The following is a 24,472-nucleotide window of genomic DNA, read 5'->3' on the forward strand; positions in this document are numbered from 1 at the left end:
GCTCCAGAGGGAGCTGTGCTTCTTTCGTTTAACCTTTCAAGTTTGGGTTCAAGATGAGCCATACAGACAAGTTTTGAGGGAAATTCCTGCTCTTAAGAGTTTAAAAAGCTTGGAGGGAGGCATCACTAATTTTTAGAATATTGATGCTGGAGGAATGAAGATGCTATTTATACATATTCCTTTGGGGGACTTATTTATTGCCTTTGTCAGTCTCTCCTGCTGTGATCTGCTAAGGGGAAAGGAAGAAAGATTTTACTGGAGTAAGTTATTGAGGAAAACAAACCACCTCCTTCCTCTTTGCAGCCTGGCCCAACAGGTCTTCCAACTATGACATGTGGCAAGCCCCAAGGGCTTCCTCCCAGTTGGGATATGGGGCTTATCTCAGATCAGGTCTGCACATCTTGGCCACTCCTAAGCAGTAAAGGTTTTAATTTTTAAAGCTCAGGGTCAAAGCTGAGACAACAGTGGACACTGGTTCCATGAGAGCAGGTATTGTGCGAACCCAAGACTTTGGAAGAACCAGTTCAGCCTGCCCCCAGAGGCGCTGTCAGAACACAGTTGAAAACTGAGGAAGTTTTCAAAGTGGCCTCCAGCACATTTCTACATCACATACAGTTCCGTGAAACCAGTTTGTTTAATGTGAATCTCTCTCTGCAGGAATTGAGGAGCCAGAAACAGAAGATTGTCTCAGAAAGGGAGCGAATCCAGGCGGAACTGGATCACTTCCGGAAGTGCCTTGCGTTGCCTGCATTGCATTGGCCTAGGGGTTACTTTAAGGGATATCCTAGGTGACGGTTTCCCTTGCACTAGGCTGAACCTATAGTATAGAAATATTATCTATTTTATTACCTTGAATATTTAATATTTTTCACTGGGAGGTTTGAAGCTTAAAAAAAATAATAATAAAGAATGTGCTATGCATGAAGCAAAGGATTCCAGACTCCAGAAAAAGAACGAACTCACCTTGACTTCAATGCAACTGAATCACCTTTGTAATTCAGCGAGCAACCAATGTAGGACGTCGCCCATATATTTTTTTAAAAGGCAATTTTATTCTTTCTTTCCCCATGTCACCGTTTTAAAATCTGAAAATGAAGGCTCCATTACCAACACTAAAACTTTTATCATTTATAGCCCCTGGGTGTATAAGATTGGATCAAACCGCTTGTGTTCTATTTCTTGTGTTGCCATATTACTAGGCCTGGTGAACCAAGTTTGCTTTTGCTGCAGCATCGGGTTGGTCTCATTCCTCCCCAGGACCGAGACCTGCTTCAGCTGAATGAAGGTGGGGTGCATTTTAAGTGAAGGGCTTATTTGTTTTGGTTACTTTTCTGCAAAATTTTCTTCAAAGCAACAGTACTAAAAGCCTCGCAGATAGCAGGCTTTTCCCTGGAAAAGCTCTTACCTAAAGATAACGCAAAATCAACAAACTGAAGGTACCTTTTTTATTACTCCATGGCGGGGGCGGGGGGGAGTGTACAGAGCTCTATGTATACATATATTCACACCCACCAAATTGTTGCTGCAGTGGGGGGTGTTTTCATACAAACAAATTTTGAGAGAAAAGTCAAAGGTGCTTCAGCCTTGTACTGTGTATATATATTAAAAAACAAAGTTTTGTATGTTTTTATTACTTTAATTATTGTTATAAAAGGCCTGCCATTTTTAATATGTGGTTTTGGGGGATTTTTGTTTGTTTTCCTGTTTTGGGGTTTTGTGTTTTGTTTTGTTTATTGTTTTTCTGGGCAAAAAAAAAAACAAAAACTTGCTTTTAGTGTTTGTACTGCTGCTGGTCAGGACATTAAATATTGAAGTGTTTTTAAAAATTAAAGAAGAAGAAAAGTTAAAAGAGCTTACCACTGGCGCCTATGCGATCACTTCATTTTTGAGTTGCACCAGAAAATGATGTAGAAAGCCATGTGTTACTTCTTACCTCCTCCCCTCTACCCCCTCCCCCCAGCTCCGGACAGCAAATAGCAGTTATACCTAGTTGCTATCAGTGAGGAGGGGTAGTCTATGGTGAACAAGACAGATACTGGGTGTGCACCTATGCATGCACCTACAGACATGGGGCTTTTTGTAAAAGAACCTTTCAGGAAGTGAGCAGTTTCTGTGATAGAATTCTAAGGTGTCTTGCAGCAGTCTGAGAACAGGTGCAAAGTAGAAACTCTAGAGGCTTTATTTAGATTCAAAGCTTTGTAAAAGCCTAAAAGTAGAATAAACAATGTCAGAGCTGAACTTCTCCTCCTTTTGAACTGACTGTGACAAGCACGGGAGCAGCTAGAAACTGAGATAATCAGATCAATGCAAAGCAATGGGGAAATTTTTCCTTCTTGTCCCAGTTAACTGCTCATTCAGGCAGGGTTTAATCTAGATCAAGCAAGTATCTCTTGCCTGAATGGGCTTGAACCAGAGGCCAAAGCAGCCAGTGGTTGGTCTGCCAGGGGAGAGGGGATGGGAGGAGGTCTGAGCATGACCACGCCTCCCCTTTACCCAGGGGAAGGGCTGGCTGACCTTCATGAAGGCTACTCACTGTGATCTGTGGCCGCACCCTCAGCCCCAGACCTTAGCTGTGCAGAACAGCTTGCTGGCAGATGGCATTGTGTCGTTTTATCTGTTCCCACACAGTTTGCTTTGTATGTCTGCCAAGAATCTTCCATTTATTAGCAAACTCAGACAAAAAGTGCCGCCAGTATTATCAGCAGTCAACAAGCGCCTTCCTCTCCACAGAAACGATTTGACGAGATCTAAGGGCTGTTCTGTGGGCCTCCCCTGCAAAGACATTGAGAGATCAACATGTTCCACAGGTGGGGACAGGTGTTTAGAGGGAACTCTATTGCCAACAATCAGGGCAAAATGTCACTGAATTTCTCTCTTTAAAATCTGCTTGCTGCTTCTGGTCTGAAAGCTTAAGAGCTACATCTTAGCACTTCACTCCCAGTCCTCCTTTGCCATCACAGAATGTCTGAGTACTAGTACTTTTGCTGATCAGCTTTGGTAATGTCTTTGGCTTAGAAAAAGAAAAATGTAGATCTAATAACTTGATGGGAAAGAAAAGCAGAGCCCCATTCCTCCTCCAGCCCAGGGGAGCTCCCTTGGTCGGGTTTGTTTAGTTGTCAGGACGTGCCTGAGCTAGTAACTGCTTTTCCTCCTTCCCATTGAAAACGCCACTATCACCCTGCACTTGAACTTCTCTGTCACTCCGCCACACCGAACTCCCACCCATCTCTGGAGATCTCTGAATATTCTTGGGTTTAAGAAGTAAAATGACAATCAGAGAATATAAATATACACCAGAAAAGGCAGCATAATAAACTAAGAAAAAGGTAAAGTGTCTTTTAAAAACAAATGCACCACTAAGACACAGTACCTGATAATGGTTTTTCCATCCAATAATTAGTTCTAAAATCTTAAAACATTTTCATCTCATCTAATTTTTCTTTTCATTTTGGGCTTAAAAATGGACAAACATGCGTTCTCTGAAGATTTTGTTCAGCTATTTCACACTGAGTTTAAAAGACAAAGCTCAGAAGAACACCGAATTTACTCTAGAATTGATTTTGCAACCTGTGTCAGTCCTCCACGGCCTCATGTGCTTCCTACAGCACCGGCAGGAGATGGCTGTGTTGTTAAACTTCTGAGGGACACCTTCCAAAGCCGAATCCCCAGCTTCGCATTTAATCAAATATTTAGGAACAAACCAGAGTGTTCCTCAAAACCTGGATCTACACACCTGATCATTTGAAAATGAATTGGTTGTCCATTTCATATAATCAGAGCCAAACTGACAGTGAAAACATTTCATTATATAATCCATTATCTAAGATAAATGGCCAAGGTAGGATTTTCAACAGTTCAGTCTATATATTCTAAAGGAAATAAAACACTAAATTGGCATTAACATTCTATTAGATAATAAATACCCTTAAAAGAAACTCAAAGAATATTCAAAGGAGCCCACACTTCAGCAGTGAAGAATTATAACACAAGAAATCTTAAGTTTGTACATGGAATGGTATTTCCTAAATGCTGCCTAATCTCAAAAATTACATCAAGATACTCCCTTTCCCTCTGAGCCATGTGTTTTTTAAAGTGTAGAAAATTCCAAGGATCCACCACAAGATGGAGATGATCAGCACAAGCCAATTCTGTTACTCTTAAATAAGTGTATATTAGCCATTTAGCAGCAATCCCTATACTCTTTCAAGTAACCAAGCTATTGACTTTCTTACTACTTGCAGTAGCCTGTCCCCAACTTTTGATCCAGCACTTAACTTAAACTCCTTAACTCTGCCTAGACCTGAGGAAGACCATGCTAATTGGTTGTGTTACTTTGTATGTACCCTGTGTTTAATTGCTAGAACAGTAAACCAGTACATGGGAGGGAGGAGGAACAGTGCCTCGGTCACTCTGGGGGCAGTTTAGATGCTGTGAAATTAAACCTGTTCTAAGTGTACTTGTTTGAATTAATTGTATTGTAATATTATTTGTTGAATGTAGTAATTAGGTATTTATGAATATATTGCTGTAATTTCTGACAACATCCAAAAAAAATAAAATCTTCCTAAATCATGTTAAGAGGAAAATCTTTTTTATGCTATAATTTAAAAAAAGACCAATTTATTTATTTTTTTAATGCTCAACAACTATATAGCTTTACAGGTAAAATGTGAAGACAGATCCAATGTACCTCAGTCAGGTTTTAGAGAAAGGTATTAAGGGGCTGATCTGAGATACACAGGACTCCTGACCCTTCACAATAAAGTGGTTTCATTCAAGAAGATTCCCCGGATTAAAATCTGAAGGACTCGAGTAAAAGTGACAAGAAAAGGCAAGTCCTGTCATATGAAAGCAGTCCTCTAAACCAGCAGTTGCCAACCTTTCGGACCACCGGTTGGCGACACTGCTCTAAACAGTCACCTTAACTGATAAAAAGTCTTCTGTATCCTAATCCCTCTGTACCTGGCCCTTCAGTGTTCAAACAACCATCAGCTGCTTGTTGGAGGGACATCTAAATGGATAGCAATTTGGAATGGAGAAACTTGAAGTTTGGACTTTACTAGTAAACACAGAGCAGATATCAGCAGCTCTCTTCCAGGCTCAGTAGATCACATACACTCTTCAAAACTCCCTTGAGATAGCATGCGACAGTAGAAAACCTGGTTACAGAAACTGCTACTCATTGTATGATTCTAGACCAGCGATTTTTAACCAGTGTGTCACAAGCATTTTTTAAACATGGAATACCTGACTATATAGTCAGGGGCACGGACTTCTTTTCCCTTAGATTGTCAAATAAAAAGTGGCAGTAGCCAACCCAATAGCTGTCAACAGTGTGAATGAATCAAAATTATATCTATTCTGTTTGGTCAGACTGGCAGAAGATGTTTTTTGGTGTGCCGCAGAATTTTAGTAATTAGTTTATGTGTGCCATGAAATGCAAAAGGTTGAAAATTGCTGCTCTAGACAATCTTTTCCCCTTTCAAGGCAATAAAATTTCTATGAGGAATTCCCTTAGTTGAGCCACTGCTACCTATGACCATCTTACCCTAAAACCCATCAAGAGCAGTGTTACAGGTCCAACTTTTCTTAGCACTGTGCTTCACTCATGTACTCAATAACATGTAGTTTTAAAAGCAACCCTTTAAACTGTAACCAAAAGTAGCAAAGATAACAAGAGACAACCAGTTTGAAGTTTACAGCCTGCTACATACCTTGGTTTGGTCTATCATATCATTCTAGCCACATGGCTTAAGCAGGAAAAAGTAAACAGATTGGGTTGATTCCATCTTTATTCTCTATCAGGGCTTACCAGGGGTGGGGAATATCTGGTCCGTGGACCTTATAAGGCACTCAAAATCATTTGGTCTGGCTCTACCAAGGCATTAGGGGTGTTATTTAAATGTTTGACCAAATATAGCAGGCTGATTTTTAAGTTGATAATTTTGTATGGCCTGCAAATGATGTTATAAATATCCAAACGGCCCTTGGCAGAAAAAAGGTTCCCCACCCCTGGCTGAGATGATCAACCCGTCAGCATCACAAGCCACCATCTGCCATCCTTCTCTGTGTGAGCAATCTCTAGATTCTAAATTCAGCCAAAAAGAGCCATATCCTATATAATAAAATCCTAATATGCAAATTGACCGTCACTCCAACACACAAGATGGCTGCCCCCATGTGGACACAAAATGGCCACCACAAGATGGCCAGCAGGGGAGGGCAGTCATGGGTGATCAGGCCAGCAGGGGAGGGCAGTTAAGGGTGACCGGGCCAGCAGAGGAGGGTAGTTAGGGGCGACCAGGCTGGCAAGGGAGGGAAGTTAGGGGTGACCGGGCCAGCAGGGAGAGGCAGTAGGGGGCAACCAGGCCTGCAGGGGAGGACAGTTAAGGGCGACCAGGCGGGCAGGGGAGGGCAGTTAGGGGCAATCGGGCTGGCAGGGGAGCAGTTAGGTGTCGATCAGTCTGGCAGGGGAGTGGTTAAGAGATGATCAGGCTGGCAGGCAGACGCAGTTAGGGGCAATCAGGCAGGCAGGCAGGCAGGCAAGTGGCTGGGAGCCAGCAGTCCTGGATTGTGAGAAGGATGTCCGACTGCCCGTTTGGGATCAGGCCTAAACAGGCAGTCGGACATCCCTCGAGGGGTCCCAGATTGGGGAGGGTGCAGGCTGGGCTGAGGGACAACCCCCCTGTGCAAGAATTTCGTGCACCGGGCCTCTAGTCAAATAAAAAAGCCCTAGGGCCACATCACCATTTGTATATCTGTCTTTTCAAAGCAACATGTAACATCACTGAACACTCACCTACACATAACAGTTCTGTGCAGGAGACCTGAGACCCTGCTAGGGAGAATGGCTTGTTTGCTAAAGCTTTTTCTTTCCTCCATAAAGGAACAGTTGTGGAATTCCACATCTAGAGACAGATGTGGGATTAAGGAATATCTTAAGAACTAAGCACAACCTGTTGCTTTCCAACAATGTTATGAATCCATTCCTTGCTTCACTGCACGTTTTTCTTACATTCAAATGGTTCTAGAAACACAGCACTATGAGTACCTCTATCATGTCCTGAGCACTCACACATTACCCGGTAAGCCTCATGCCAGCAGACACAGGCCTTTACAAATCAAAGGTCATTCTCTAGAAGTCCTGAGACTGGGCACTTTCAGAAGGTTGCAGGTTTGTGCGGAGTTTGTACATGTGATTGAGAGCTTGTGTGAGGAATGCCCCACTGGTGTTGATCTCCATCAAGGTCAAATTATCCAACTAAAACACAAGAGAAAACAGGGTTGGTTGAGGAGTTTCTGATTTTGAGAAAAAGGTAAAAAATCTACTGAACAAAAACAAGAAATCAATAATTTTTAAAAGCATAGCCAGTAATTCCTGCTTGTGATAGCCTAAGCAGGCAGAATGCTGTAGGAAATCCCTCAGTAGTACACCTACCTTTGCATGTGCCTCCTGCTGCCTCACAAAGCTGTCAGCAGACACCCGGAGTTTGGCTATGCGAGTGTCCCACACATCCTTGATCAGGGTGCGGATCTCATCTGCTTTTGGAATGTTGTCTGAAGCACTAAAGAAAGCAAATAAATGGCATAAGGAAGCACTCAGTAAACTAAAGCAATATCCAGCTAGAAGTGGCTTTAAAAAAAAAGATTGCTTGGATTCAGGTAAAATACACGCGCTGTCCTAGACTCAGATTTTGTTTTGCTTTGTTTTCAATTTTAAAATGTAAGGATTTCTAGCAGTTAAGCTTGGTGCCAAGAAAATTCAGCCATGATCCACAGTTATGCTCATGTAACCTGTCCCCTGGCAGGCAGTGGCACAAGGACTTCTGTTCCATAAAATAATTAATAAATAAGAGAATAAGCTCTACGTTGGACATCTTGTGTCTCAGGATGATTGAGTGCTCTGTGCTACAGAATTTCCATCTAGAATGAATTTGTTTCAAGGCTGGCTCAAAGGTCATGACTTCTATTGCTCATACCTCATCGGTTACCCAAGGGCTTACAACCCACCAGGGAAAGAAGACAACAGCTCTATGCCATGCAATGTGCTCAGCACTACACAGTATTTCTATCCTCACAAAAGCCCTGAAGGGTAGACATTGAACTACTCTACAGAGAAAACAAAAATACATTTACAAAAATCACAGAAGAAATTGCAAATTAGCATAACCTGAGCACATTTTATATAATGAATTCTGGGTAAAAGTTTGAATTGGAGTCAGCGAGAGATGGTCAGTCTTCCTGTGTGAGATTTTTTCAACTAATCTTTGAAGGAAAAGACAAACTAGAAGATAAAAGCAGAAGCTCACATCATCATCACCAGGCATTCTAGGATAAGCTGGAAATGACCTCTTCACATGCTAAAATTAGCTCAAGATTAGTAGATGGATAATCAGTGGTATAAAGTTTATGTAGTGGATTTTACTTAAAGCCCAAACATCTGGATCCTTTGCTCTGAACAGCAGTAAAGAACAAAGGACCCAGCTCCTTGTTAACTGAAATGCAGAACAAAGGTACAATTAAGTCCCTTAGACAAATGAATTCTAAATAATTCTAAGACAAGAGTTTCAATAAGAACTGCATACATAATATAGTGAACTCCAAAAATGAAAGATGAACAGGCCCCTCACCTCTGCTTCAAGATTCTCCACTCCAAGTCACTCTCCTCACTGCCACAGCAGGCTTTCTCAGATTCATAGGTGGCACACTCCTTTCTGAACACCCTCCCGGGACCCTCCAACAGAAGAAAAGCCTCAGCTCTCCCACCCCATACAGTCTACATGTGTCCCAACAGCTCTGTTTCCCAACACACCATGTCATTTCACACCTCTGTCTTCTCCCCCAGTAGATTTTCCCTCATCTTTCCAGCCTGAGATCCCTTCTCTGATACCACCAGGCATTAGGGTTGCATCCCAACATACTCTGAACAGCATTTATCTCACTGCAGTATAACCACTGGGTAACAGGGTCACATCTCCCCACTCCCACTAAACCAGGAACTCAAGCCTATTATCACTATCTAGTAGAATGCTTAGTAAGCTGTGAACTGCAGCCTCATATGAACTGAAGGAACAAGTCTGTGTTATGTAACTTGAATTTTCATTTGCATCCAAAAATGCCATTTAGTGGGCCCCTGGCCTTTGCTCTGCAGCTCCCCAAATTTTGTTCTAGTTCTACTCTTGAATCCATCAATTAAAAGGCATCAAAAGCTGGACACTGAAAATTCCATTCTAAGTATGTCCTAAGCAAAATGATCCACACTTTTCTGCCTCCTCCACTGATTTAATTCATTCATTCATTCATTCAACAAACATGTGAGCACCAGGCATTGTGCTAGTACACAGAAGACACAGTCCCTGCTCATTAGAACTGGGAGTGGGGTGAAGAGCATAGCCAGACAAGGGATTAGAAAATTTTTAACTGACAAATGCTATGGAGGTGTACAGAGATGCCAAGATGACAGGTAGGACAGGAAGGGAGTACCTGTTGGGCTAAACCCGTGGTTGGCAAACTGCAGCTTGCGAACCACATGCAGCTCTTTGGCCCCTTGAGTGTGGCTCTTCCAAAAAATACCACGGCCTAGGCGAGTCTATTTTGAAGAAGTGGCGTTAAGATGAAGTTTAAGTTTAAAAAATGTGGCTCTCAAAAGAAATTTCAATCATTGTACTGTTGATATTTGGCTCTGTTGACTAATGAGTTTGCCGACCACTGGGCTAAACCAAAGGAGGGAGCAGGGAATAGATGGACTTACTGGCAGAGGGTACAGTATATGCAAAGCCCTGAGGTGAAGACCTTGGTATGTATAAAGAAGTAAAAGAAGTCAAAGTGAGCTGGAACTTCGAGTCAGAGGGGAGAACTGTAAAAGAGTTACGAGAGAAGAAAGAAAACCAGCCTATGCAGTGCTTTGAATACCATGATTAGGACTTTAGACTAAACCCTGGAAAGGCTCCAAGGAGTAGGGGAATCATATGGCAACTTCACCTTTAACATGTTAAGCGCCCAGTCAGTCACTGGTGACGAACACTATACTTTCTGTCCAGAACACAAAACAGGCTGGGCGCTTAATGTGTTAAAGGGCCACTCTGGCTGCAATGTGGAGAGTGAATTAGAAGCTGATGTGGAACCAGAACTGGATGTAGGGAAACAATTTACTACAGCACATTTCTGCCACTAGTGGGCTTTTTTTATAGTTCAGGATCAGAGGCAAATGTGAGTCTTTGGGCCATTCATGTTACAGATATGCAAGAACTCAAATGCACATAACCAAAGAATAAAAAGGGGTAAAGCTCTAGTAATAAAACATATTTACAGTTAATACTAGAATCCCAGTGCACGAAGATTCATGCAAGAATGGGCCTTCCTTCCCCTGGCTGCCGGCACTGCCTTCGCTCCGGCCGGAGCCACCTTTCCGCCTTCCCACGCTGTCCAGAGGCCCGGAGCGGCTGGGGTGGTGTGGAACACCTGCATTGTCGCCTTGGCGACGATGCAAGCGTCCCGCCCCAGTCGGCACCTGTGTATGCAAATTAACCCGCCATCTTTGTTGGGTTGATTTGCGTACTCACTCCTGATTGGCTGGTGGGTGTTGCGAAGGTACGGTCAATTTGCATCTTTCTCTTTTATTAGTGTAGATAAAGGCTACTGCTGGAAATGATGATGGAGGCTCATACTGGGTTCAAATGTCAAGTGATAATCCTATATAATTAAAGCCTAATATGCTAAGTGTCCGACCGTTCATTTGATCATTCGACCAGTCACTATGATGCACATTGACCACCAGGGGGCAGATGCTCCGACCGGTAGGTTAGCTTGCTGCTGGGGTCCAGTCAATCAGGACTGGGCAAGATGGGCCAGACACGCCCTGGAGCCCTGCCTGGCCCTGATCATGCACCAGTGGGGTTCCTCAGCCTGGCCTGTGCCCTCTCACAATCCAGGACCCCTCGGGGGATGTCAGAGAGCTAGTTTCAACCTGATCCCCACAGGCTAGGCCAAGGGACCCCACCAGTGCACGAATTTGTGCACCAGGCCTGTAGTTAAGAGATAAAATGAAAAGAACCAAGGGATTTACTAGGAGAGGGAAAGGTGGAGAAAAGGAAAAATGAGGAAGCGAGAGAGACTCCAGGCAGTGTGAATGGACTCCCAGATTACTGACCTGAGGAACCAGGTGGCCAGGAATACCACTTACCTTGGTAATGAGAGTGAAACAAGAAAAGAAGGGCAGGGATTAAGGGATGAGAACCATGAGTTCAATCTTACACATGTGCTCTCAGTGAGATTACTTACTGATTTAACAGGAGTTTGGTCAGTTCCATGTAGTAAGGGCTAGGCATAGGGGTAAAAGTTTGTTCCATTCGTTCATGATCCCTAATCTTCTCCAACTTTTCTGAAATTTAAAAATGAATACATTTTAGCATCACCATAACCAAAATATGTTTTTAAACCTTCCAAATTTACCAACTGCCTATATTACCTATTCGATCAACTGACAAATACATTAAAAACAGTTTTGGACCCTGCCAGTGTGGCTCAGTGGTTGAGCGTCAACCTATGAACCAGGAGTCATGCTTCAATTACCAGTCAGGGCACATGCCGGGGTTGCAGACTGAGTCCCCAGTGGAGGGCCTGCAGGAGATGGCCAATCAATGATTCTCTCTCATCACTGATGTTTCTCTCTCTGACTTAACACATTGCAGACAGATAATGAGAATTCTCGTGTTTTCTGTTCTAAGGCTGGTGGCCAATCACAATATTAAAAAGATATTAGCTTGTAAGAACATGTAATAAATAACTTCAAAATGCAAGGGGTATTTAATTTAATTTTAAAGCGTGCCTTTAACATTTACATAAAATATTTTTTGTACCCGTTCAGTAGAAACTTATCTGGCCACTGCGTAAAGCCAGCAATAAAACTACTGGTCTGCAATGTGTTAATAGCCTGAGAAAACCTCTAGTCCTAAATCTGAACTGCCCACTGTGCCTACGGGATACACACAGACACGACTATGCTGTGGAATCTCACTTTAAAGGACTGACCACCCATCTCCAAGAGGCCCTTGGTATTATCTTGCAATCCTGTGAAACTTCCCTGATCCATTCACCCTCTCACTTTTGATCATGCCCACCCTCTTCATGCCTTCTCTCATCTCACTGCCCCAGCTCTCAGCCACTGCCTTGCTGAGTGCCCACATGCTCCTACCACCACATCTTCCTAACTTCCCTGTGTCTGTCCCCATACACAAGGGCCAGCCTTCCAGGTATGCACTAGACCCTCCTCTCTCACCTGCACAGAACACCACTCCAGCTTCGGTCTCTCACTCTTGAATGATCATGGTTTCCCCTCACTATGTGACTATTCCATCAAACATGCTGCAACATCTCCCATCTTAAAAAGAAAACCTGCCCTGGCCAGTGTTACTCAGTTGGTTGAGTGTCATCCCATCCACCAAGAAGTCACAGGTTCGATTACCTATCGGGGCACATGCCAGGGTTGTGGATTCGATCCCTAGTAGGGGCCATGCAGGAGACAGCTAATCAGTGTTTCTTCCTCTCCCTCTCCCTTCCTCTTTGAAATCAATAAAAACATGTGTGTGTGTTTTTAAGAAAAAGAAAACCGTCCCCTGACACCAAATCTTCCCCAGCTACCAATCCATTTATCATGCCCTTTACACAAAACTTTGAGTTGTCTGACATTGGCATAACTTCCCCTCCTCAACCACTCAGATGGGTGTCTATCCTATCCCTCCACCAACATAGTTCACCAAGGCCCACATCCTCCACTAGGCCAAACCCAAGGGCTATGTCTCAGTCTCCACATCTGATGAGGATCAATCCTCTTCCTTGGAGTGTATTAATTTAGCTTCTGGAACACCAGAGTTCTCATCTCATCAATTCTTTCTTGCCTTCCTGACCTCTCACCACTGTGGTGCAGGGCTCACCTAAACCCACGTCCCATATGATCTCTTCCTGCCTCATTTAAATACCATCTATGTGCTCATAATGACAAATTCACATCCCCAGATCAGTCCCTCCCCTGAATTCCTGACTCAAATACCCCACTGCCCATATTATTTCCACATGGATTTCTATCAGGCACCTCCATTGTAAGATGTTCAAACTCCACTCCTGGTGTCCACTTTAGCCCACACACTGCTCCTGCAGTCTTCCCCATCTAAGAAAACAACAACTCCATTTCCTTCCAGGGCTAATGAAGCATAGTAACCTCCATCTTGTATAAAAACTGCTGTTTGAAGTTCTCTGCTATTGTTAGACAGTCCCTTGTTCTGTAAACTCTGTCATTTTCAGACAGTCTCTTATTCTATAAAATAACTGTTTTAGTTTGAATAATAGAAAAAGATAAAAACTTAACTGACCTTGCAAGCTAGCCATCTAATGTAATGCACTAATACTGATAATTCCCATATTCTTATGCCAAATGTTTGTTCTTTATGTATCAAGATTACAAACTGTCTGTAACAATAACTCACACAGAGCTCTTTGTAAAATCTGCAAAGAAGCTCAAAAGGTATAAATACGGAAAACTTCCTGTGTGACTTTGCTCAGAGATTTGGAAGAAACACCTCCCTATGGGCCGCACACAATAAACGACTCCTAATTAATTGGCTCATTAAGGCGTCTTGTATCTCACTTGCTGATTTATGATACAACACTCAAGCCAACAACCCTGTGCTGATCTTTAATTAACTCTTTTCTCTCATACCCCTTGGCCAGTCCTTCCACAATCCTGCGGATTCTTCCTTCAAACTATGCCTAAACTCCAACCCCCACTGCCCACCTCAATCAGCTGCTCCGGCTACTCCTCAGCTCTTGCCTGGGTAACTCTCCACTGCTCTCTCCCCACACTTATTCTTTGCACAGAATATTCACTCTTTTCTTTTTTTTAAACCAAAATCAGAGTATGAAACACCTCTGTTCAAACCCTGCAATTCCAATGTTGGCCAGGGTATGGAACACTGGAAATTCTTGGACAATTCTGGTGGGATTATAATAATGGCTCACCCCCTGTGGAGCACTGGCTGGCAGTTTCTTACCAAGCTAAGTACAGTCTGTCCTATGACCCTGCAATTCCACCCCTCTCGGTATTTATTTACCCAAGAGAAATAAAAACATATCCACAAAAAGACTTGGACAAGATTATTCATAGCAGCCATATTCACAATAGCCAAAAATGGGAAATAACCCAACTATCCACCAATGGAAGAATGTGGCGTCTTCATACAATGGAACACCACTCAGCGATAAAAGAATGTAATGACACATGCAACAGCGGTGAATCTCAAAAACATGACACTGATAAGAAGTCAGAGACCAAAACTGACATACTATCAGCCTTGGGCAAACTACGGCCCGCGGGCCGGATCCGGCTGTTCTATCCGGTTCTCTTGCTCTCCCCTCCACTCCTTTACTTTGAATTTATATTAGTTCACACAAACACTCCATCCATGCTTTTGTTCCAGCCCTCCGGTCCAGTTTAAGAACCCATTGTGGCCCTCGAGTCAAAAAGTTTGACCACCCCTGTTAACTAGATGATACCATTTATATGAAGTCCAAGAACAGGTAGAACCAATGTGGTGGCAGAATCAGAAAGCAGTTGGTTCTTGGGCACTGTCGACTGACTGATGTTTCACTACTTCTCACCACAGTATGGCCCAGGACTAGGAAGAAGCTCGGGCTGGGGTTTAGATGGGCCAAAGCTGCCAGAGCTGATCTTAAACGAGAAGCTTTGAGGGATGCAGCCCTAACAGAGCCGGGCCTGCTGGAACTAAAAAAGCCCTTCAAAGCAGAAGGAATTGGAGTTTCCCCACTATGTTTCAGGACCACCAGGGCCATTCACCCCGTAGGACAGGGAGTAAGGCGGAAATGCCCAGTCTTCCTTAAACTGCATTTGAGAGTGCCTGGCTGAACCTGTCCTTGCTTCTCGGAGGCAGGTATCCCCAAGTGATTCCCAAAGGGAGAGGGCAATCAAAATCACTCATGGCTTTTCAAATTCTACATGCATGCCTATTACCACCACCACCACCCCCAATAAAATTAAGATGATTTGCGCCGAAACCGGTTTGGCTCGGTGGATAGAGCGTCGGCCTGCGGACTGAAGGGTCCCGGGTTCGATTCCGGTCAAGGGCATGTACCTGGGTTGCGGGCACATCCCCAGTGGGGGGTGTGCAGGAGGCAGCTGATCGATGTTTCTCTCTCATCGATGTTTCTAGCTCTCTATCCCTCTTCCTTCCTCTCTGTAAAAAAATCAATAAAATATATTAAAAAAAAAAATTAAGATGATTTGCGATAATGAGCCAGTCACAGCTTTGAGATGGGGAAAAGACACAAAGGATAAAGTCAGGGTAAAGTCGGCCTGCATCTTCGATGCATTATTTTCTTTTCCCTAACTACTTTATTGAAGCATAATTAACATACTACACAATTTACCCACTTAAGGTATACAATTCAATGGTTTTTAGTATATTCACAGAGTTGGGCAACATTTTCATTGCCCCAAAAAGGACCCCCCCACAATCCCTCCATCACCTTTATAGCCCTATCCCTAGGTAAGTACTAATTTATTTTTTTTAAAATATATTTTATTGATATTTCACAGAGAGGAAGGGAGAGGGATAGAGAGCTAGAAACATCGATGAGAGAGAAACATCGATCAGCTGCCTCCTGCACACCTCCCACTGAGGATGTGCCCGCAACCAAGGTACATGCCCTTGACCGGAATCGAACCCGGGACCTTTCAGTCCACAGGCCGACGCTCTATCCACTGAGCCAAACCGGTTTCGGCAGTACTAATTTATTTTGTCTCTGTGGATTTGCCTGTTCTGGATAGTTCATATAAATGGAATGTTACAAATAGGGTCTTTGTGTGTTCTTTTCAGAGAGCATAAGATTTTCAAGGTTCATCCACACTCTTTTATATGGCTGAATAATATTCCCTTGTATGGATTCTTTTCATGAATTTTCTATAATGTAAGATAACAACTCTGCTCAACATGTCAGTCTATATCTATAATAATAAAAGGGTAATGTGCTAATTAGATGGGACATCCTTCTAGACATCTGTCCAGAGACCTTCCTAATGAAGCCCGGGCTGCGAGGGAAGCCGGTGCCGGCAGCAGCGGGAAAGAAGGCCTACTCTTACACGAATTTAGTGCATCAGGCCTCTAGTACTTATATATTTAAATTAAAATGTTTATTTTAAGGTCTTATAATACTTTTAAATTTTAAAGCAAGGTGAAATAGCTTTAAACACAAAATCTGAACTAAAAGTGATATACACACCCCAAACTGACAGGGCCCTGGTAATGGTGGTCAGCTGACTCTAAGGAGTGAATCTGGAACCACTGATTTCAGCTGGTCAGTGGGTCATGGCGTCATTGCAGAACCCGGGCACCCACGTCCTTACCCACATCCATCCACTCCGGAGGAAGCAACCGACACTTCTGTCTTTGTTTCAGGTTAATCGCCAGCCACAGAGGCACTTGCACTGGTAAGCCAGGGTTAAAGGGCCCCAGGTCCCCCTGCCGGAGGAAAGCACACCCCGGTAAGACAAGGCAGAGCTAAAGGCATTACCGGACCTCCAGTTGTCAAATAACAGAACAGGCACCGTGTGAACAGCAGTCCAAACACAAACAAACACACGCCCGGTGGTCACGCGGCGCGGGAGGCAGCCCACGTCTGCCCTCGCGCAGTGGGGCTGGCCGCACCTGGCGGCCCACCTGAGCCCGGTTCCCGAGGCGCCGCGGGGAGGCCGCCCAGGAACATTTGGGAGGCGCGGGCTACCTCCAGAGGCTCCCCCGCCCACGTCTCCCGGCTCTGAACCTCGCCCCAACCCCGTCCACATAGGGCCCGCGCGGGCTGGACACGTCGAATCCGGCGCCTGGCTTCCCACCCGAGACCTGGGAGCAGAGCAGAGCGAGTCTTCGACCGCAGACGCCAGTTCCTGAGGCAAATGCCCGGCGCACCCTTACCCCGATGAGGTAGATCTTGTCCAGACTGAAGTTCGGGATAATGGTAACCAGCTCCTTCTCCGCCAGAAACTCCACTTCGGCCGCGTCCATAGCGGAGCAAACCGCCAACCCTCAGCGTCCCTTAAGTGTCGGGGCGCCGCTTTCCCGCCACCGCGCGGAGCCCGCCCCCCGGCCGGAAGAAGCCGTAGCCGACCTATAGCAACTCGGCGCTCTCCGCGGACGGCGGGAGGCGGAGAGCGCGGCTGCTACGAGCCCGCGGATTGGCGAGCTAAACGAGGCTAAGCGCTCAGCCCGCCCCCCTCGTGTCCCGGCTCCGGCCCCACCCCCTCGTACACAGGCCTGGCCACGCCTACTCCCGTGGGACGGCCACGCCCTCTCTCGGGTCCCAGACCCTACTCCCCACCTGGTGCGTGCTTGCCTGCCTTTCAGCATCCAGCACCACGCTTCTGTGTTCCTTCACCTGCCCTGGGCGCCTACCCGCCTTACTCCTGGGGCTTGGAGTAAATGCATTTATGGGGTCACAGCATTATCTGAAACAGCCCGACCCCATGAGAGTGAGGGAAGGCGTTTCCTTTCATTTCACAATCTTCTGACCCCTGTATACACATTGGTTAAAAATCTTTAAAAATGTAGATTTCCCCCCGCACCCCCAATCTTCCAATTCAGAAACTGCGGGGGAAGGGCTCCGAATCTGTACGTTGGCAAGCAACCCAGGTGAAGCTTATGAAGGGGCAAGTTTGCAGGCTGCAGCAAATATGTATTGACGTGTTCATCTGTTTGTTGAACAGGTGTCCTCTATACAGTGGGCTTGTGTGAAACTTAATAGCAGGGGTCCTCATTCTCCCCATGTGTTAGAATCCCCGAAGATTCTGAGTTAACATGCACACTCCTGGAGAACTGTGTTTCAAGGGTCAGATGGGACCAGAAAGCTGAATTTTAACCAGAGCCCAGGGAATTTTTATGGGATTCTAATAGGCCAGGAAAGCTTCCAGGGAGGTAAGGGATCCAGTGCAGGGCTGGCGGGGACAGGCAGTGGGCTGGATTTGAATTTGAAATCCTGCTCATTAGGCCCTGAGAAAAAGCAAAGGGGACATGAGTATTCCAGGGTTCTGTATCCTGACAGGAAAGCTATCCCACTCCAGATAACCCCATGCTTTACTCTCTAAGCCCCCTAAAACTGCCCCATTTATGGTTATTGGGAAGATGAAATAAGACTATATTAAGTTCTGCCCACTCACATGGCATGGAAAACTATGTCTGTTGTTTATCTGCATGGGAAATTGTCACTTGCAGACCTGGAGATTACTATCATTGTGTGTCATGTATTAAGACAAACTTTCAAAGAAAAAAATGAAAGAGCCTCTGGATGCTGTGTGACGCAGGGCAAGTGACCATTCTGACCTCAGTTTCCTCCTCTGCAAAAGAGGTAGGAAGAGAAGGAGCCTGGAGTGTTTAGGGATGGGGAAAAGCTTTGGGCCACCTGGCCACTCCTGAAATAGAAGCTCCTTCAGACATCTGCAGAGAGTGTGTGCCAACTTGTCTGAGTTTTGATTGATGGGAGAATGTTTTCTTCACTGGCAAATATTTGTGTTCCAAAGTTGGCGAGGCTTCCCTGCAGGCTTTTTGCAGCCTGTAAAAGAGCAAAGGAAAAGAACTGGTGGGAAAGCCAAGGTTCAGAGAGGCCACTGCAGGGTGAGTAGCAGAGCAAGCAGAGCGTAGTGTCCACATCACCTGAGTCCTGGTGTCCTGGTCTGTAATATGGTGACAGTGCCGCTGCTGACCCCACTGGGATGCTGGGAGAACAGGAGATAGTGTGCAGCGTCACACACTGCAAAATGGTGTCTTAGAGTCTCAAACTTGAGTGTACATCAGGGTCACTTGGAAGACTTGTTAAATGACTTTCCTTTCATAGCAGCATGATTTGCAACAGCCAAAAGGTGGAAATGACCCAAATGTCCATCAACTGAGGGATGGATAAACAAAATATGGTCTATACGTGCTGTGGAATGTTATTTAGCCATACACAGGAATGAAGCACTGATGCCTGCTACAATGTGGGTGAACCTTGAAAACATTATGCCAAGTGAAAGAAGCCAATCACCAAAACCATGTATGATTCCATGTATATGAGCTGTCTAGAATAGGGAAATCTGCAGAGACAGAAAGGAAATTAGTGGTTGCCAGGGCTGGGGGAGAGAGAAATGGGAGTGACTGTTAATGGGGATGGGGTTTCTTTTTGGGATGGTGGAAATGTTCTGGAATTAGATAGTGGTGATGGTTGCACACTCTGTAAATATACTAAAAACCACGGAACTGTGCACTTGAAAAGGGTGAATTATTCCTCAACAAAGCTGTATTAAAATGCCCTTCCCTGAGCTCCAGGCTCAGACGTTCTAACTCAGAAACCACACACTTAACATGCTCCCCAGGAGGTTTTTATAGTGGGGAAACCTGGGGAGGGAAGCAGCTGCTCCAGTCCAGCCCAGCTCTGAACCATTCCCAGATTCCAGAGAGGATCCAAATGCCCAGCCTCATGCCTGGCTCTTAAAGTCGGGGGTGGGGGGTGGGGAGAGAAGGGGGGGACTGAGATGCAAACAGACAAGAGGAAAACAAGGGAGGGAAGAATGATGGAAGTGGGGTTGCTACTTGAGAGGGGGGGACAGGCCCTCATACCATTATTTCCTGCTGTAAGAAATGCCTCCCCTGCAGGTCTAGAATGCCCCATGTGGTAATGAATTTAAGGGTTGGAGATAAGATTAATGGGGTGAAGGGACAAATTCTTGATGCCAAAGAATTCCAGATGATGTATATAGATGCCCAGCCTTCGAGAACGTGGAGCATTGCCAGCTGGCGTGGCTCAGCTGTCCTATGAACCAGGAAGTCACAGTTCGATTCCTGGTCAGGGCACATGCCCGGGTTGTGGGCTGGTCCCCAGTGGGGAGCGGGCAGGAGGCAGCCGATCAATGATTCTCTCTCATTACTGATGTTTCTATCTCTCTCTCTCCCTCTCTCTTCCTCTCCGAAATCAATAAAAATATATTTAGGGGGGAAAAGGTGAAACGTAACACCCCACTCCTAAAGTGTGGGCTGCCCAGAGCAACTTGCTTCCAAAGAGAACGGGATGGAAACAGAGGAAAACAGAGTGACTTGACAGTGAAGAAACCTGATCAACATGACCTTAGCCAGGTGATCAAGGTCAACAGCAGTGATAAGCCATAGTCACAGCATGCACCCTTGAGACCATGGATGAAAAGGGCACTTTACCTCCCAAACCTACAACCGCAGTCTAGTCATGAGAAAAACATCAGACAAATCCCAATTGAGGGACTTTCTACAAAACACCTGACCAGCACTTCTCAAAAGTGTCAAGGTCGCCCTGGCCGGGTAACTCAGTTGGTTGGAGTGTCATCCTGATACGCTGAGGTTGTAGGTTTGATTCCGGGTCAGGGCACACACAAGAGTCTACCAAACGATGCATAAATATGTGGAAAAACAAATCAATTTTTTTTTTTCTCTCTCTCTCTCTCTCTCAAAAAAGAAAAACCTGTCAAGGTCATCAAAAACAAGGAGAGTCAAAGACTGTCACGGCCCAGAGGAGCCTAAGAATTCATGCCAACTCAATGTCATGTGGGATCCTGGATGAGATCCCAGAGCAAAAAAAGGACATTAGGGGAAAACTGAGGAAATGGGAATCAAGCATGACTTTAATTAATAATAATGTATAAAAATTGGTTCCCTAATTGTGACAAATGTACCAGAGCAGCATAAGATTAACACTGGGTGGGCAGTATATGGGAACCTGCTGTACTATTTTTGCAACTTTTTTTTAACTCTAAAGCTTTCCTTACCAAGAATAAGTTTATTTTCAAAAGCCTTCCCAGGCTCCCCCGGAAACCTAATACACCCCCAAAGATGTGAACCTATTGCCCTCTTCAGGGTAGTCGGCAGCATAATAACTTTTGGTCACACAGAACACTGCTCCAAAGTGAGCCAGCAAGGCGGACTTCTGATGTGCAGGCAGTGGGTCTTCCTGTAATGATGAAAATGTTCAGTTTATTTCCGCTGGTAGATTTGGCCGCACATGGAAATGGAGCATTTGCAATACGACCAGGATCCTCTGAAGGGTCATTTCCTCCTGCGTTTGACGTTGGGCCAGCAGCCCACCGATGCATCCCCAGACTGTCAGCCCCACCTGTGCAAGAGACTCATCTACCTGATGCTGGGGCCACCCCTGGACCCGAAGAGTCAGAACCCCTGGAGTGGGGCTCAGGCCGGGGCCTAAGCCAAGAGCCACTGCTCTGATAAACTGAGTCCAGCCTCTCTCCTGTGGTGGTGGTGGAGGGGGGGGGGGGTGACCTCAAGGAAAGCACTGAGTTGCAGCTAGTGGTGTCACCCATCTAAGAAGCGGGCTCGAATTACAGTGTCGGCAGCAGGAGAGAAATGCAGAATGCAAAACACCTCCTGGGTGACTTCCCTGCCTTGCCTCAGCTGAAACATGCCAGCGGTGTGGTTCAGAGCAGGCTCTGATAACAGGACACGAATGCCTCCCTAAATAGCCCTCCCACACACACCCGGGCTCCAGGGGGCCAGGAGCCACAGCTCCCGCTGCGACTTGAGCCCCTGCCTGCGTCTGGTCTCTAATGTGGAGGTGATCGCGAGGCCTCTGGCAGGGCTGACCTTGGCGGCTCCGATGGGTTTGGGCTGTACCTATTCCGAATGCCATCATCCCCTGGAGCCCGTTAGGTCCTCAGCTGTGCCAACATGGCAGGTAGTGGCTCCTACTCTCAGCAGGAGCGGATTCTTTCTTTTTAATTTTTCTTCATTGATTTGGAGGTGTGGGGAGGGGGGGGGCATCAATTTGTTGTTCCACTTATTTATGCATTCATTGGTTGATTCTTGTATGTGCCCTGACTGGGGATCGAACCCACAAGATTGGCATATCAGGATGACACACTAACCAACTGAGCTACCCGCCAGGGCAGGAGAGGTTTCTTCTGCTCATGGCTGCCCCAGGAGGCATTATCACCCCCACCGAGTGTGGTGAGAAGTGAAGCAAGGAAGACATGCAGTGGCCAGCTCTCTAGGGCCTGCTTTGTAAACCACCCTTTCTCTTTCTCTCTCTCTTGTCATTTAAAGTTCTTTAATAGTCTCCACTTAATTGGCTTATTTGCTGTTAATAAATTGGCAACACAAGGAGGGGCCAAGGGTATGCTCCCAGGCAGGCTCCTGTGCGTCTGGGAGTAAGCCACTCTGGGGTTGCAGGTGGAGGAGCGACATGAATATCTCTGCACTCAGAAATACAACAGTCCAGCAGCAGGAGACTCACCTTAGATGGGAGGTTGTGAGAAGTCTGGGTGAGCACTGGCAATGGCCTGAGCTAGGACAGCGGGCATGGGGACCAACAAGAGGGGTTGTCTGACACCAGAGCCCACCGACTGCCTAGCTGTATCTGGAAAAGCCAGGTTCGGGATGCTGCTGGGCCCCACCCAGGTGGCCACAGGTATTTCCCCATCTACCTGTGGCCCCACACAGCCTGGCAGCACGCCCTGCCCCTCCCTGGGGGGCCTGCAGGTTCCTCTCTGCAGCTCACTGGCCTCCAGGGTTTGGCGGGGGAGCCATCACGCCAGCCGCATGGTGCACATTACGGCTGCGCCGGGTGCTCTCAAGTGGCTCCGACATGGTGCGAACACACTCTTGTGTCTTTTTGCCATCTGCTGCTGTCATTAAAAAATTACATTTCCATCTGTTTTCACACTTTTGTCCCCTCCCAGCCTTCCCTCCCGGAAGCATATAGCACAGATCCCAAGTCTCACATCAGACATCGCTGGCCTCCTGGAACTGGGAGCGTCTCTGGGACACACCAGGGTGAGGGGTGATGGGCTTTGTCAGTGGCCAGAGCTGCTAACGTCCATCCATCCATCCGTTTCCTCTTCAGTTGCCATTTACTGCAGCCCCTGCTCCACTACCCCCCTCCACACACACGCACTTTGGGGGGAACCGTTTACAAGGCTTTTTATTGTTGGATTTAATCAGTATGTGCAGCTTTGGCATTAAAAATAAATGAAAAATAAGCTGCAGACGTTAGTAACCATCCCCCTCAGGGTGTATTAAAATGGAGGAACTGACTCAGGAAATAAGAATCAAAGAGCCATGTTTTGAGGTCAAGACAAATTGTCTTTCTAGACCAGCCCCACAAAGGCCCCCAGCCCCACCCAGATGACACCCTGACCTTTAATGAAGGGTCAAGTTCACGTAGAACACAACAACCCCACAGGTTGATGGCACCGGTGGGCCTGGTGGATCTTCTCAAGCACAGCCTTGCGAACACCAGCGTTACTGCCAACATTCTAGAGGCCCCTGTGAGAAAGCCAGGTCCAGTGTCCCGTGCAGCCTCAGGCTGGCCTCCCGCCTGGTCTTCTTCCTGTTGCCATGGGCACTAAAAGCCTGGATGAAGCGGTGATTAGCCACGGCAGGTTGCTGAGGGGGCTGGAGGCCTCTGAGCAGTGCCCAGGGAGATGTGGACGGAGCCAGGCTAGAGTGAGCACCCAGCCCCAGCCCTGAGGCCCAGCATCCCCCTGGGTTCCAGAGGGAGGAGGACTGGGGCCACAAGTCATGAGCAGAAGCTGTGAGCGCGCTTGCCTGGCCTGGAGCATGCTCCAAGGGAATGTACTCTGGTAGCTGCTGGCCACAAAGTGAGGAGACACATGAAGTAGATTTGAACCCAACTAGAGCCTGACAAAGCCCAACTCCCGGCAGCCACTCAGCAGGGCCATGGCCCAGCCAGAGACCGGAGAGTGAGAGATCACTGCTTGTTGTTCTAAGCTACTGAGTGTGGAGGGTGGGGTGTCTCAGTCCATTGGGCGGCTATAACAGAATACCACGACTGGGTGGCTTATAAACCACAGAAATTGTTTCCAGTTCTGGAGGCTGGAAGTCCAAGATCAAGGCACCAGCAGATTTGGTGTGTGGTGAGGGCCCACTTCCTGGTTCATAGTTGGCCATGTCTTCACATGCTTGTGGGGGACACACACACTCAGTCTATAGCAGGGGTGTGTTGCTTAGTACACAGCAAAAAGCAAACTAATACACTATGTCCCAGTTTCATGAGTTAAATATACATAAAGTGCTTAGAACAGTCCTGCACACAGCAAGCAATGTGAGGGCTAAACAAATAAAAATCCTGAGCACCTCGTAAGTGTGAGATCTGGGAACTGGTGTGTGGGACCGCGTCCCTGACGCAGAAGCTTTATTTTCTAAGGGTCATGTGTGAGGGTGCCCAAGGCTTGAGTGTGTGTGTATCAGCCCTAGGTCCTGAGCCCCAGCGGACGGGTCCCCCCTTCCTTCCTCTGATGACTTGCACATCAGTGATTATGAAACAACTAGTGGTCCCGTGCATGGATTCATGCACATTGAAAGGAAAATAATTAGAAGAAATACTTTAATATTGCTATTTGCCCTTTCTCCCTCAGTGCCTGGGAGCCAGGCGGCAGGGC

General features: G+C 46.2%; 2 protein-coding genes across 10 annotated transcripts in view; one reads left to right on the plus strand and one right to left on the minus strand.

Moving 5' to 3' along the window:
* Positions 1 to 6,434, plus strand: part of GSE1 (Gse1 coiled-coil protein) — a 414,418-nt gene extending 407,984 nt beyond the window's left edge. For all 8 annotated transcript variants that reach the window (XM_080645776.1, XM_080645779.1, XM_080645772.1 and 5 more), the window contains one exon: positions 658 to 6,434. In XM_080645776.1, coding sequence (XP_080501902.1) covers positions 658 to 792 — 135 coding nt within the window. In that variant the 3' untranslated portion in view covers positions 793 to 6,434. The remainder of the gene's footprint in view (positions 1 to 657) is intronic.
* On the minus strand, positions 1,742 to 17,158 carry GINS2 (GINS complex subunit 2; the record flags this gene model as incomplete). 2 transcript variants are annotated; one of them, XM_080645781.1, is made up of 6 exons in its annotated part: positions 1,742 to 2,772; positions 7,083 to 7,261; positions 7,439 to 7,565; positions 11,281 to 11,380; positions 16,415 to 16,529; positions 16,980 to 17,158. In XM_080645781.1, 5 exons carry the CDS (start codon positions 17,067 to 17,069, stop codon positions 7,136 to 7,138), a joined length of 558 nt encoding a protein of 185 aa, XP_080501907.1. In that variant the 3' UTR covers positions 1,742 to 2,772; positions 7,083 to 7,135. The 2 variants fall into 2 exon arrangements, with proteins under 2 accessions (XP_080501907.1, XP_080501908.1); XM_080645782.1 differs by lacking the exon at positions 1,742 to 2,772 and having other exon boundaries at positions 6,666 to 7,261; positions 16,980 to 17,069.
* Between the last annotated feature and the right edge of the window lie 7,314 nt (positions 17,159 to 24,472).

Source organism: Plecotus auritus, assembly GCF_963455305.1.
Source record: "Plecotus auritus genome assembly, chromosome: 10".
Classification (NCBI taxonomy): Eukaryota; Metazoa; Chordata; class Mammalia; order Chiroptera; family Vespertilionidae; genus Plecotus; species Plecotus auritus.